Source organism: Oncorhynchus mykiss, chromosome 27, assembly GCF_057628025.1.
Source record: "Oncorhynchus mykiss isolate SJ-2025 chromosome 27, ASM5762802v1, whole genome shotgun sequence".
Taxonomy (NCBI): domain Eukaryota; kingdom Metazoa; phylum Chordata; class Actinopteri; order Salmoniformes; family Salmonidae; genus Oncorhynchus; species Oncorhynchus mykiss.
The window spans coordinates 42,560,026-42,573,163 of record NC_143048.1 but is presented as its reverse complement, the minus strand read 5'-3'; the positions used below and the strand labels follow the sequence as shown (position 1 = coordinate 42,573,163).

The following is a 13,138-nucleotide window of genomic DNA, read 5'->3' as shown; positions in this document are numbered from 1 at the left end:
ATGTAAAACAACACTAGTGTGGAGTATAGTAGTAAACAACAGTCTAGTTATTTGTCTCTCTCTCTCTCTCCCCTTGAGGACAGAGAAATAGGCTGTCTTTGAATTTGTTGTCTCTCTCCGACCTCTCACTTTCCCCCCTGCATCCCATAGCCAGGTTCTGACAAGTCTCAGATTAACCGAAAATTACAGACGTTACCTTCTTACTGAAGTATGTCGAGAATTTTCTGTTATTTTGCTTCATAACGTTCCTGTAGATTTTAAAACCATGATTTGGTCAACACCAGTAAAAGCATATGGAGCGTTGATGATGCCTGCTATGAAAGTATCAGCCTTGTCACTGTTTAACTGTCAGCTTCTGTGTGAGTGAGCCACTCTCACTCCCTCTCCCCATTGTGCTCACAGAGGAGGGAGAGATGCATTATGAGAAGAAACAAGCGTATGACCTTTGATCAAATGCAATTGTGGGGAAAAATACAGTTTTCAAAGCAACTACTGTTGTTCTAGTTACAGAGAGCTTTCTGTGAGTGCCACTTCACAACCGGAGTAGGCTGTAGCCTAGTGTGGTTTTGATGCATCCGCAGAGTGGGGCAGAGCATGCCATTTTGCAGTGAGTAGGTAACCTAGGACTATTGTTGGAAAGTCTTTGTGGACATAAGCCTACATTTGACTGATTTTAGAATAATCAATTAGCCATCGTGGCTATATAGCAACAATATCATATTTGGAGTTAACAATCTAGCTAATTGTTTTGAGTTCCCACTTCCTCAGGTAGTGTATAATATAGCCTACAGGCCAATATGCACAAAGATGGCGGCAAATTCTCTGAAGAGCAAAAACAAATTCGGATAATTCTGGATCCTATTTTGACAGGTTGCACATCAATATAAATCAGCAATTCCTGGATATGTTAGATGAAATAGCTTACTTTTTTAATCATAGGCTACCATCTTAGTTTCATAGGCTACCATCTTAGTTTCATAGGCTACATCTTAGTTTCATAGGCTACCATCTTAGTTTCATAGGCTACCATCTTAGTTTCATAGGCTACCATCTTGATTTCATAGGCTACCATCTTGATTTCATAGGCTACCATCTTGATTTCATAGGCTACCATCTTGATTTCATAGGCTACCATCTTGATTTCATAGGCTACCATCTTGATTTCTTTCATAGGCTACCATCTTAGTTTCATAGGCTACCATCTTGATTAGTTTCATAGGCTACCATCTTAGTTTCATTGGATACCATCTTAGTTTCATTGGATACCATCTTAGTTTCATAGGCTACCATCTTAGTTTCATAGGCTACCATCTTAGTTGTCCTACACGTCTCTGGAAGAAAATTGTAGCTGTCCATTAACTTTTTTTTGTTATATTTATTGTTATTCATTGATATATAAAAGTATTATATTTTGTGCTAATTTCCCTAATGTGGACATTTTTTCTATTTATTATACTGAACAAAAATATAAATGCAACAATTTCAAAGATTTTACTGCGTTACAGTTCATAAGAAAATCAGTCAATTGAAATAAATTTTAGGCCCTCATCTACCGATTTCACATGACTGGGCAGGGGTGCACAGAGGAGGGCATAGGTCCACCCACTTGGCAGCCAGGCCCACCCACTAGGGAGCAATCAGAATTTGTTTTTCCCCGCAAAAGGGCTTTATTGAAGAGCGAAATAATCCTCAGTACTGATATGGAGGTCCTGAGCTGGCGTGTTTACACATGGTCTGCGTTTGTGAGGCCGATTTGGACGTACTGCCAAATTCTCTAAAACCACTTTGGAGGCAGTTTATGGTAGATAAATTAACATTACATTTTCTGGCAACAGCTCTGGTGGACATTCCTGCAGTCAGCATATCAATTGCACACTCCCTCAACTTGAGGCATCTGTGCCAATGCGTTGTGTGACAACTGCACATTTTATTATCCTCAGCACAAGGTGCACCTGTGTAATTATTATGCTGTTTAATCAGCTTTTTGATATGCCACACCTGTCGGGTGGATGGATTATCTTGACAAAGGAGAAATGCTGACTAACTGGGATGTAAACAAAATCTGAGAGAAATAAGCTTTTTGTGCATATGGAACATTTCTGGGATCTTTTATTTCAGCTCATGAAACATGAGACCAACACTTTACATGTTGTGTTTATATTTGTTCAGGATATATTTTGCAAGCTCTCATTTTCACCACAAAACTGAGTGGTATTACACATCCTTTTTAATTTTTTTAACTTCAGAGTGGTGATATTAATGTAAACCGTTATCGTCCCGACAATGACCCTAAATTGTTTTCTTTAAACAAATTCATATCTTTGGTTAAGTACTGTTGATTTTTTGTACGCGACTCTCCATGGCAGCGCTGTTGTCATTTTCAAACCCAAATGGCAAAAGGGAACATCCGCTCATTATAAAAGTAGTTGGCCACAAATAGTCGGATTTGACAGTCAAGCTATCAGTCAAATGAGAGCCAACACCTGTCCCTATTTAGAACTACCAGTGGAGAGATGATTTGTTGACATTTTCCCATCTCAAAAGTGTTGCGTTTCTTTTTTCGTATTGACCATATGCTGTAAAAATCGTCCCAGAAGGAGACGACCACTACAGGTGGTGTAGTGTGTATATATTTAGTATACCCAAGCTCTTTGTGGTTTGTCTGTTTTTAAAAGAGTAGCAGCAGCAAATTGTCCCTGCTCCATTGATTTAAATACAATATCAATGTGTGTGAATAATTTGCATGTGTAAAGGACATCACACTGCTTGCTTAGCGAGGAGCACTTCCTCTCAAACTCATCCAATACCTGGCGTGAACTCGGGACCTCTGCCTCAAAAACACACGTGACCGCCCTCCTCAAGCCTCTTAGCCGATCGCCCCAGCTCGAAAGCTAACTAATGAGGCGAGGAGTACGTTGATTACAGGAAGTCATCTGACAGACAACTGTATGTGTAGTCCATTTTTATGTCACGTTTTCAAATTATAACAACCTATTTCAGTATATTGATTATGAATTTGGTGTTTTGACACTGGGCTATAAATTCGAGTTATGTTTTATGGAAATAAATGATTTTAACAGGGTTCTAGTTAACCATGAAAGTGCCATTGGGTCAAAATGTCATCATCTTTGAAACCCTTTTATTTTATCCTTCTGAAGTTGCAGGACTTTTAAGGAACTCGTTACCACAAACAAAACACTATTTACCAAGTCTGTTAGTGTGGAGGAATGAAAGATTATCTCTCTGTATAATAGTGGTGTGGGGCCGAGTTGAAAGTATGGACTCCACAGTAAACCAAATTTGGCACAGAGGTAGATGCTGTGCAGGGCTGTGAAAAAGTATTGCCCACTTTCAAATTTTATTCTACTTTTGCTTATTTTTGATACTGAATGTTATCAGATCTTCAACACAAAACCTAATATTAGATAAAGAGAACCTGAGTGAACAAATATCACAACAACGACATACATATTTCATAAACAAAGTTATGAAACACCCAATGCCCCTGTGATTTTTTTTTTCTTATTTTCTCCCCCTTACGCTCAATCACTGGTTGTGCCACCTTTAGCTGGAATGACTCCAACCAAACACTTCCTGTAGTTGTTGATCAGTCTCATGTCGCTGTGGATAAACTTTTTGCCCACTTTTCCATGCAGAACTTTGTAGTTTTTTTTTCAAGCATGAACTGCTCGTTTCAAGTCCTGCCACAACATCTCAATTGGGATTAGGTCTGGACTTTGACTAGGCCTTTCCAAAACATCGAATGTGTTGCTTTTTAGTCATTTTCATGTAGACTTGATTGTGTGTTTTGGATTATTGTATTGCTGCGCTTCAGCTCACAGACAGATGGCCTGATATTCTCCTATAGAATTGGCAAGTTGGCAAGTTGTGCAGGTCCCGAGGCAGAAAAGCATCCCCAAACCATCACACTGCCACCACCACGCTGACCCCAAACCATCACACTGCCACCACCACGCTGACCCCAAACCATCACACTGCCACCACCACGCTGACCCCAAACCATCACACTGCCACCACCACGCTGACCCCAAACCATCACACTGTCACCACCACGCTGACCCCAAACCATCACACTGCCACCACCACGCTGACCCCAAACCATCACACTGTCACCACCACGCTGACCCCAAACCATCACACTGCCACCACCACGCTGACCCCAAACCATCACACTGCCACCACCACGCTGACCCCAAACCATCACACTGCCACCACCACGCTTGACTGTTGGTATAAGGTTCTTACTGTGGAATGCAGTGTTTGGTTTTGGCCAGGCATAATGGGACTCATTTCATCCAAAAAGTTATACTTTGACTGATCTGTCCATAGAACATTCTTCCAAGAGTCTTGACGACCACCCAGGAGCTTCAAGGTGCTTTTTGGCAAACTTGAGTCAACTTTTTGGAGGACATGGGTCCCATTATGTCTGGTGAAAACCAAACACTGCCTTCCACAGTAAGATACCAACAGTCAAGCGTGGTGGTGGTAGAGCATGGATTTTGCAACGTCAGGATAGTGGGTTCAATTCCTGGGACTAACCATACTTAAAATGGATGCAGTCACTTCTATAAGCCATAAGGCGCTTTGGACAAAAGCATCTGCTAAATGGCATATATTATTACTAGGTGCCCATCCTCCCCAATTAAGGTGCCACCAGCCACCCATGGTAGAGATTGGCGTTGCCTTTTTTTAACTTCTTGGTGATTTTGGATATATATGGAGGGAATTAATCAAACAAAATGACAATTTCTGATGTTTATGGGACATATTGGAGTACCAACAAAAGAAGCTCGTCAAAGGTGATTTATATTTTTATTTCTGTGTTTTGTTTCGCGCCTGCAGGGTTGAAATATGTTTTCTCTCTTTGTTTACTATGGTGCTACCCTCATAATAGCATCGTTTGCTTTCGGCGAAAAGCCTTTTTGAAATCTGACATGTTGGCTGGATTCACAACACGTGTAGCTTTAATTTGGTATCTTACATGTGTGATTTCATGAAAGTTTGATTCTTATAGTAATTTATTTGAATTTGGCGCTCTGCATTTTCCCTGGCTTTTGGCCAGGTGGGACGCTAGGTGGGACGCTAGCATCCCACATATCCCAGAGAGGTTAAGCAAAAAACATGGTAAAAAGCCACTGAACGAGCCCCAAAACATGCTTCGGGTTTATTGGTTTTGATAATAGTCCAGCAATCTTGCCCAGCCAACTATAGCGGATCCATTTTGTAAATAGTCACAGCAGGCAGGATGCAAACAGGGAGCTAGTTTACCACGAGAGTCTCCGCGCCGCTCTGTGTGCGTCACTGTGTGTTCTGCCTCCATTGTGGTGCGATTTCTAGCGCCACCTGCTGAATGTTTGTTCTACTACACCTCGTTAACTGCATGCATTCAATGGTACTTCTGTGCTCCATTGGGATCAGGTGACCACATTTCATCACAGGAACATGTACTCCGGGGTATCTCTAGCCATCCTTGTTGTGTCTGCCTGCCAAAGCATTGTCTGTAAGTCTAACACGTTGTCTGCATGTTCATCTTGCTATATCAGAAGTTATTTTCCACAGAGGATGTTGTTGTTTGGGTTTTATGTCAGTTGTTTTGCTGAGTAGCAGCTTGCCTAATAAATCAGACTGTGATACCAATTCTTGGGATTCAGTCTGAAACAAAGCACTGCAAAACTGTGGAAAGTTTCCTTTTTCAAGACAGAATGTTGAATATAATTTACATTTTGAACTTACTCTACCGGGTGTCTGTGTAGTTGGTCCTTCAGTTGGTTAAAATTTGAAATGAAATGTCCACAGGAACGTATTATTTACCAAACTTAGAGCGAGGAACTGGAGTTGACATTTCTATGACCTGACACATGCTCAAAACCATGTAAACGCCTGCAAGACTGCGGGTGGTATGCATCGCCTGCGTGTATCATCGTCTTGTGCATGAGCAAACAAATCTTCATTGCCACACGGAGCCCTGAGTTTTGAAGTCTGTTTAATTATGCTTTCCTGTGGATATTTTGTCTCAAATTATAACCCACTGAAGGACAAACCCCACAAACAATCGGCAGAATGAGTTGAAATGTAATTTAAGTCAACCTTCGTAACAGACAAGGGACATTCGTTTTTTTTCCTATGTAATTGTGCTGTAACTTTGCATAGCCACAGCGGGACGATCTGGCAGATAGAATCACTTGCTAAATGTGATCTCTTCATGTCTTACGCAAGCATACAGGTCTATGTGATCTCTTCATGCCTTACGCAAGCATACAGGTCTATGTGATCTCTCCATGCCTTACGCAAGCATACAGGTCTATGTGATCTCTCCATGCCTTACGCAAGCATACAGGTCTATGTGATCTCTCCATGCCTTACGCAAGCATACAGGTCTATGTGATCTCTTCATGCCTTACGCAAGCATACAGGTCTATGTGATCTCTTCATGCCTTACGCAAGCATACAGATCTATGTGATCTCTTCATGTCTTACGCAAGCATACAGGTCTATGTGATCTCTTCATGCCTTACGCAAGCATACAGGTCTATGTGATCTCTTCATGCCTTACGCAAGCATACAGGTCTATGTGATCTCTTCATGCCTTACGCAAGCATACAGGTCTATGTGATCTCTTCATGTCTTACGCAAGCATACAGGTCTATGTGATCTCTCCATGCCTTACGCAAGCATACAGGTCTATGTGGGCAGTGTTTGAATTTAGAACATTGTTCATTTCAATATGCTTATTGGATACAGCTTTTACCTAAGCATTCTACTATATGTTATGTTGCACCATGGGTAATGTCTGAACTATATGTTCATTGTATTATTCTGTGTTCTTTGAAGTTTCACACCATTTCATTAAATCCTGGAGGTTTGGCAAAATCCTGACTCTTGACATGGTTTTTGAATGGAGTTTAGCTGTCTGTCTAATTACGGTTGAACACAGCCTGAGGAGGACAGTACAGTGTGTGTGGAGTGATCATTTTGTGATAATCAAAACTGAAATTCGCCACAGAAGGCTGATCCAACAGTGCAGCGTTTGCATTGGGTTAATGTTAGGGACGTCCCTAGGAGTCGATAGCGCTAACACACAGGCAGCCCAATTCAGATTTTATTATTTTTTTTTACACTTATTGGTCTTTTGACCAATCACTGCAGATTTTTCCACATCAGATATTTTTCAGAGCTGATCAGATTGGTCAAAGAGCAATTAGTGAGAAAAAAAAAATCAGTATTGGGCTGCCTGTGTAAATGCAGCTAATGAGTTTGACAGAGAACTGAAATTGTAATTATTTTCCCCAAGTCTGCTTTGGAGCACACCCACCATTACATGTAACTGTTACTTTTTTAAATTGAACATCACTATCAACATTAGCGTATTAGCAGAGAAAAGGAGCGATGTTTTCCCCCCCCGGCACTACACCGCTGACTCAAATGACCAGAGCTTGATAATGAGTTGGTTATTTGAATCAGCTGTGTGGTGGTAGGGCAAAAACCAAAACGTTCACCAAGAAACCTGTTCTATTGTAATCCCTTCATTACAGCACAGGAAACCAAAGCACTGTTCATGATTTCCCTCCTGGTTATTTCCTAGAAGGGGGGATCAACAAGGATTTATACGTAGATTACGCCAAACATTCATTACAAATAAACCATGAAGTGCTCTCCGGAGCCAAATGTTCATTCAGCCATTTAACCAAGTCAAACATTGTTCATTCAGTTCCGTTCACTTAGATGTGCATCTACTTCCTGTAGTACCGTGAGGTTTGTGACCGTGTGATCCATCTTCAATTTATCGAGATGTAATATACATTTAGAGTGCTTAAAGTGTTAAAATGTTATGTATATATTTTTTTAAAACAACCAAATCTCTATTGATTTAAGTGTCTTGTTATAGAAGTGTCTGGAAACTTAATTTAAAACATTTTCCATTTCCGTGCAGTACGGGGGCTCTGGAAAAAACAACATAAACACCCCGTCCTTTTAGAAACGGAGACGCTCTCAGTATAGTGACCTTAAGATGTTATACACAGGAAATTATCATTCTGAACTTTATCCGCAGCATTATATTCCTGTTTGTGCGACCCAAGCTTTCCGTTATCCAGCAGTTCCATTCTCCGTGTAGCCTGCTGCTAGAATGGACAGACAGGTATCGCTCGAGTCTCTTGAAAACCAAGTGAAATCGCAAAAAAAGGTGTTTGGACGCTTCTATAACATGCCATTACATAAAAAATTGAGATCTGGTTGTAAAAAAACAATGATCATTTTAAGTTGGCAGTAATGAATACACTTGTTTGGTTTATATTTTTTTCTCCCTTTTTTTAGATGGTGTCTGCACCACGGCGGACTGCACTCAGGCAGGTAAATATGCATACATGCATGCATACATACATGCATACATACATACACACACACACACACACACACACACACACACAGGTAGAATATGAGCTGTGTTTGTCTGTGTGCAGCGTCTCGTCTGATAGAGAACATGGATGCCAATGTGGACCCGTGTGACAACTTCTACCAGTACGCCTGTGGAGGCTGGTTGAAGAAGAACATCATCCCAGAGACCAGCTCCCGATACAGCACCTTCGACATCCTACAAGACGAACTGGAGGTGGTCCTGAAAGGTTTGAAAGTCTTGTAGCATGGCGCAGTTTGGATTCAGTGAGTTTTCCAGGGAGGTGTGAGGACTGGGTTTGGATCTGTTGGTCAGGGAGGTAGGAGTGAGAGGGGGCTGGGTGTGGATCTGTTGGCCAGGGAGGTAGGAGTGCGAGGGGGCTGGGTGTGGATCTGTTGGCCAGGGAGGTAGGAGTGAGAGGGGGCTGGGTGTGGATCTGTTGGCCAGGGAGGTAGGAGTGAGAGGGGGCTGGGTGTGGATCTGTTGGCCAGGGAGGTAGGAGTGAGAGGGGGCTGGGTGTGGATCTGTTGGCCAGGGAGGTAGGAGTGAGAGGGGGCTGGGTGTGGATCTGTTGGCCAGGGAGGTAGGAGTGAGAGGGGGCTGGGTGTGGATCTGTTGGCCAGGGAGGTAGGAGTGAGAGGGGCCTGGGTGTGGATCTGTTGGCCAGGGAGGTAGGAGTGAGAGGGGCCTGGGTGTGGATCTGTTGGCCAGGGAGGTAGGAGTGAGAGGGGCCTGGGTGTGGATCTGTTGGCCAGGGAGGTAGGAGTGAGAGGGGCCTGGGTGTGGATCTGTTGGTCAGGGAGGTAGGAGTGCGGGCTAGGGTGTGGATCTGTTGGTCAGGGAGGTAGGGGTGAGAGGGGCCTGGGTGTGGATCTGTTGGCCAGGGAGGTAGGAGTGAGAGGGGCCTGGGTGTGGATCTGTTGGCCAGGGAGGTAGGAGTGCGGGCTAGGGTGTGGATCTGTTGGTCAGGGAGGTAGGGGTGCGGGCTAGGGTGTGGATCTGTTGGCCAGGGAGGTAGGAGTGGTGGCTGGGGTTTGTGTGGTTGGAGGATTTGCTGGGGTTACAGCAGCTTGTCCTTCAGGGAAAAACAGGGTCTCTAGGAATAGTCACTGTGGTTAATGGTGTCATCTATCTGCAGCATTTACTGCCAACGCAGGAACATGTTTTTATTTTTTAAAGTGCATAGAGGACAAAGTGTCATCTGATGAAATCCCGACCTTAGAATAGTTGGAGGCGTTAACACCATCTGGTTAGCACCATCTTGACAGTAGATTGACAGGAAGGCTTCCCTTACACCTGAAGGATTGGGTGGTGGTGGTGGTGGGGGCTCGGTGGTCTGTCTGATTACATTGGATAAATGTATGTCCCTGCACATGTGCCAAGTCAAATTGTAAACTCAGCAAAAAAAGAAACGTCCCTTTTTCAGGACCCTGTCTTTCAAAGATAAGTTGTAAAAATCAAAACTCTTCATTGTAAAGGGTTTAAACACTGTTTACCATGCTTATTCAATGAACCATAAACAATTAATAAACATGTACCTGTGGAACGGTCGTTAAGACACTAACAGCTTACAGACGGTAGGCAATTATGGTCACAGTTATGAAAACTTAGGACACTAAAGAGGCCTTTCTATGGACTCTGAAAAACAAAAGAAAGATTCCCAGGGTCCCTGCTCATCTGTGTGAAATAAATTGCAATGTCTGTACTTGGAGACACCTAAGACAGCGCTACAGGAGGGACAGCTGATCGTCCTCGCAGTGGCAGACCACGTGTAACAACACCTGCACAGAATTGGTACATCCGAACCTCACACCTGCGGGACAGGTACAGGATGGCAACAACAACTGCCCGAGTTACACCAGGAACGCACAATCCCTCCATCAGAGCTCAGACTGTCCGCAATAGGCTAAGAGAGGCTGGACTGAGAACTTGCAGGCCTGTGTTAAGGCAGGTCCTTACCAGACATCACCGGCAACAACGTCGTCTATGGGCACAAACCCACCATCGCTGGACCAGACAGGACTGGCAAAAAGTGCTCTTCATTGACGAGTCACGGTTTTGTCTCACCAAGGGTGATTGTCGGATTTGCGTTTATCGTCGAAGGAATGAGCGTTACACCGAGGCCTGTACTCTGGAGCGGGATCGATTTGGAGGTGGAGGGTCCGTCATGTTCTGGGGTGGTGTGTCACCGCATCATCGGACTGCCTGCAATGGCAACAAGCTCAATCTCAATACTCTGCGTTACAGGGAAGACTCTGATACCCATCCTGCAGGCTCATCCTGACACCCTCTAGCATGACAATGCCACCAGCCATACTGCTTATTCTGTGCATGATTTCCTGCAAGGCAAAAATGTCATTGTTCTGCCATGGCCAGCTGAAGAGCAATCCCATTGAGCACGTGTGGGACCTGTTGGATCGGAGGGTGAGGGTCATTTCCCCCCCCAGAAATGTCTGTGAACTTCCACGTGTCTTAGTGGAAGAGTGGGTTAACATCTCACAGCAAGAACTGGCAAATCTGTTGCAGTCCATGAGGAGGAGATGCACTGCAGTACTTAATGCAGCTGGTGGCCACACCAGATACTGACTGTTACTTTTGATTTTGACCCCCCCCCCCCCCCCCTTTGTTCAGGGACACATTATTCAATATCTGCTAGTCGGATGTCTGTGGAACTTGCTCCGTTTATGTCTCAGTTGTTGAATTTTGTCACGTTCATGCAAAAATAAACTTAGTTGACAGTGAGGACGTTTTATTTTTTTGCTGATTTAATTTGTCACAATCGCCGACTACAACACCGTGAAATTCTTACTTCCATGCCCTTAACCAACAATTAATATTTATTTTTATTTTTGAAGACAATATTAGCAAAAAAAGTATAATAAACTAAAGTAAGAAAATAAGTAGCACAATTAATATAATAAAGAAGCTATATACAGGGGGTCGGTAACTTAAAGGTCACTGGTTCGAATCCCAAGCCCAAACATCTGATGTGCCCTTGAGCAAGGCACTTAACCACAATTGCTCCTCTAAGTCGCTCTGGATAAGATTGTCTTCTAAATGTAAACATGTGCGGAGTTACAGGTTAGTCGAGGTAAATGTAGGGCTAAAATTACTGCATAGGGAATAAACGGCGAGTGGCAGCAGCGTAAAAAAAGGGGGTTGATGCAAATAGTCTGGGTAGCCCCTCAAATAACTGTTTAGCAGTCTAATGGCTTGGAGATGGAAGCTGTTACGGAGCCTTTTGTACCTAGACTTGGCGCTCAAATACTGCTTGCCGTGAGGTAGCAGAGTGAACAGTCTATGACCAGGGTGGCTGGAATCTTTGATAATTTTTCACTACCCTTTGTAGCGCCTTGTGTTCGGCTTCTGAGCAGTTGCCATACCAGCCAGTGATGCAACCAGTTAGGATGCTCTCGATGGTGCAGCTGTAGACCTTTTTGAGAATTTGAGGATCCTTGTCAAAGCTCCTGAATAGGCGTTATCGTGCCCTCTTCACAACTGTCTTGGTGGGTTTGGACCATGATAGTTTTTTGGTGATGTGGACGCCAAGGAACTTGGCTCTGTCGATGAGAATGGGGACGTGCTTGGTCCTCTTCCTGCAGTCCACAATCATCTCCTTTTTATCTTGATCACGTTGAGGGAGAGGTTGTTATCCTGGCACCACACGGCCAGGTCTCTGACCTCCTCCCTATATACCCCTGAGGGGTCCCCGTGTTGAGGATCAGCATGGCGGATGTGTTGTTACCTATCCTTACCACTTGGGGGCGGCCCGTCAGGAAGTTTAGGATCCAGTTGCAGAAGGTGTTTAGTCCCAGGGTCCTTAGCTTAGTGATAAGCTTTGAGGGCACTATGGTGTTGAACGCTGAGCTGTAGTCAATGAACAGCATTCTCACATAGAGTTGAAGTCTGAAGTTTACATGCACTTAGGTTGGAGTCATTAACTCGTTTTTCAACCACTCCACAAATTTCTTGTTAACAAACTATAGTTTTGGCAAGTCGGTTAAGACATCTACTTTGTGCATGACACAAGTCATTTTTCCAACAATTGTTTATAGACAGATTATTTCACTTAGAATTCACTGTATCACAATTCCAGTGGGTCAAAAGTTTACATACACTAAGTTGACTGTGGCTTGGAAACAGCTTGGAAAATTCCAGAAAATGATGTCATGGCTTTAGAAGCTTCTGATAGTCTAAATTACATAATTTGAGTCAATTGGTGTACCTGTGGATGTATTTCAAGCCTACCTTCAAACTCAGTGCCTCTTTGCTTGACATCGTGGGAAAATCAAAAGAAATCAGCCCAGAACTCAGAAAATAAATTGTAGACCTCCAAGTCTGGTTCATAATTGGGAGCAATTTCTAAACGCCTGAAGGTACCACGTCCATCTGTACAAACAATAGTACGCAAGTATAAACACCATGGGACCACGCAGCCGTCATACCGCTCAGGAAGGAGACGCTTTCTGTCTCCTAGAGATTAATGTACATTGGTGCAAAAGTGCAAATCAATCCTAGAACAACAGCAAAGGACCTTGTGAAAATGCTGGAGGAAACAAGTACAAAAGTATCTATATCCACAGTAAAACGAGTCCTATATCGACATAACATGAGACTGCTCAGCAAGGAGCAAGCCACTGCTTCAAAACCTCCATAAAAAAGCCAGACTACGGTTTGCAACTGCACATGGGGACAAAGATCATACTTTTTGTCCTCTGATCTGAT

At 43.4% G+C, this 13,138-nt stretch overlaps 1 protein-coding gene across 9 annotated transcripts in view; it reads left to right on the top strand.

Moving 5' to 3' along the window:
- The window catches only part of LOC110508054 (neprilysin), a 51,402-nt gene that overhangs the window by 11,814 nt on the left and 26,450 nt on the right, over positions 1-13,138 (top strand). For 7 of the 9 annotated variants that reach the window (XR_016492529.1, XM_036964884.2, XM_036964883.2 and 4 more), the window contains exons 3-4: positions 8,335-8,370; positions 8,481-8,642. Coding sequence is in view for 8 of the 9 variants with exons in the window: in XM_036964884.2 (XP_036820779.1) it covers positions 8,335-8,370; positions 8,481-8,642 (198 nt within the window). In the remaining variant the exon portion in view is untranslated. Of the gene's footprint in view, positions 1-5,442; positions 5,522-8,334; positions 8,371-8,480; positions 8,643-13,138 lie in introns of those variants that run through there. The other 2 variants (XM_090224009.1, XM_036964885.2) reach the window with 2 other exon arrangements.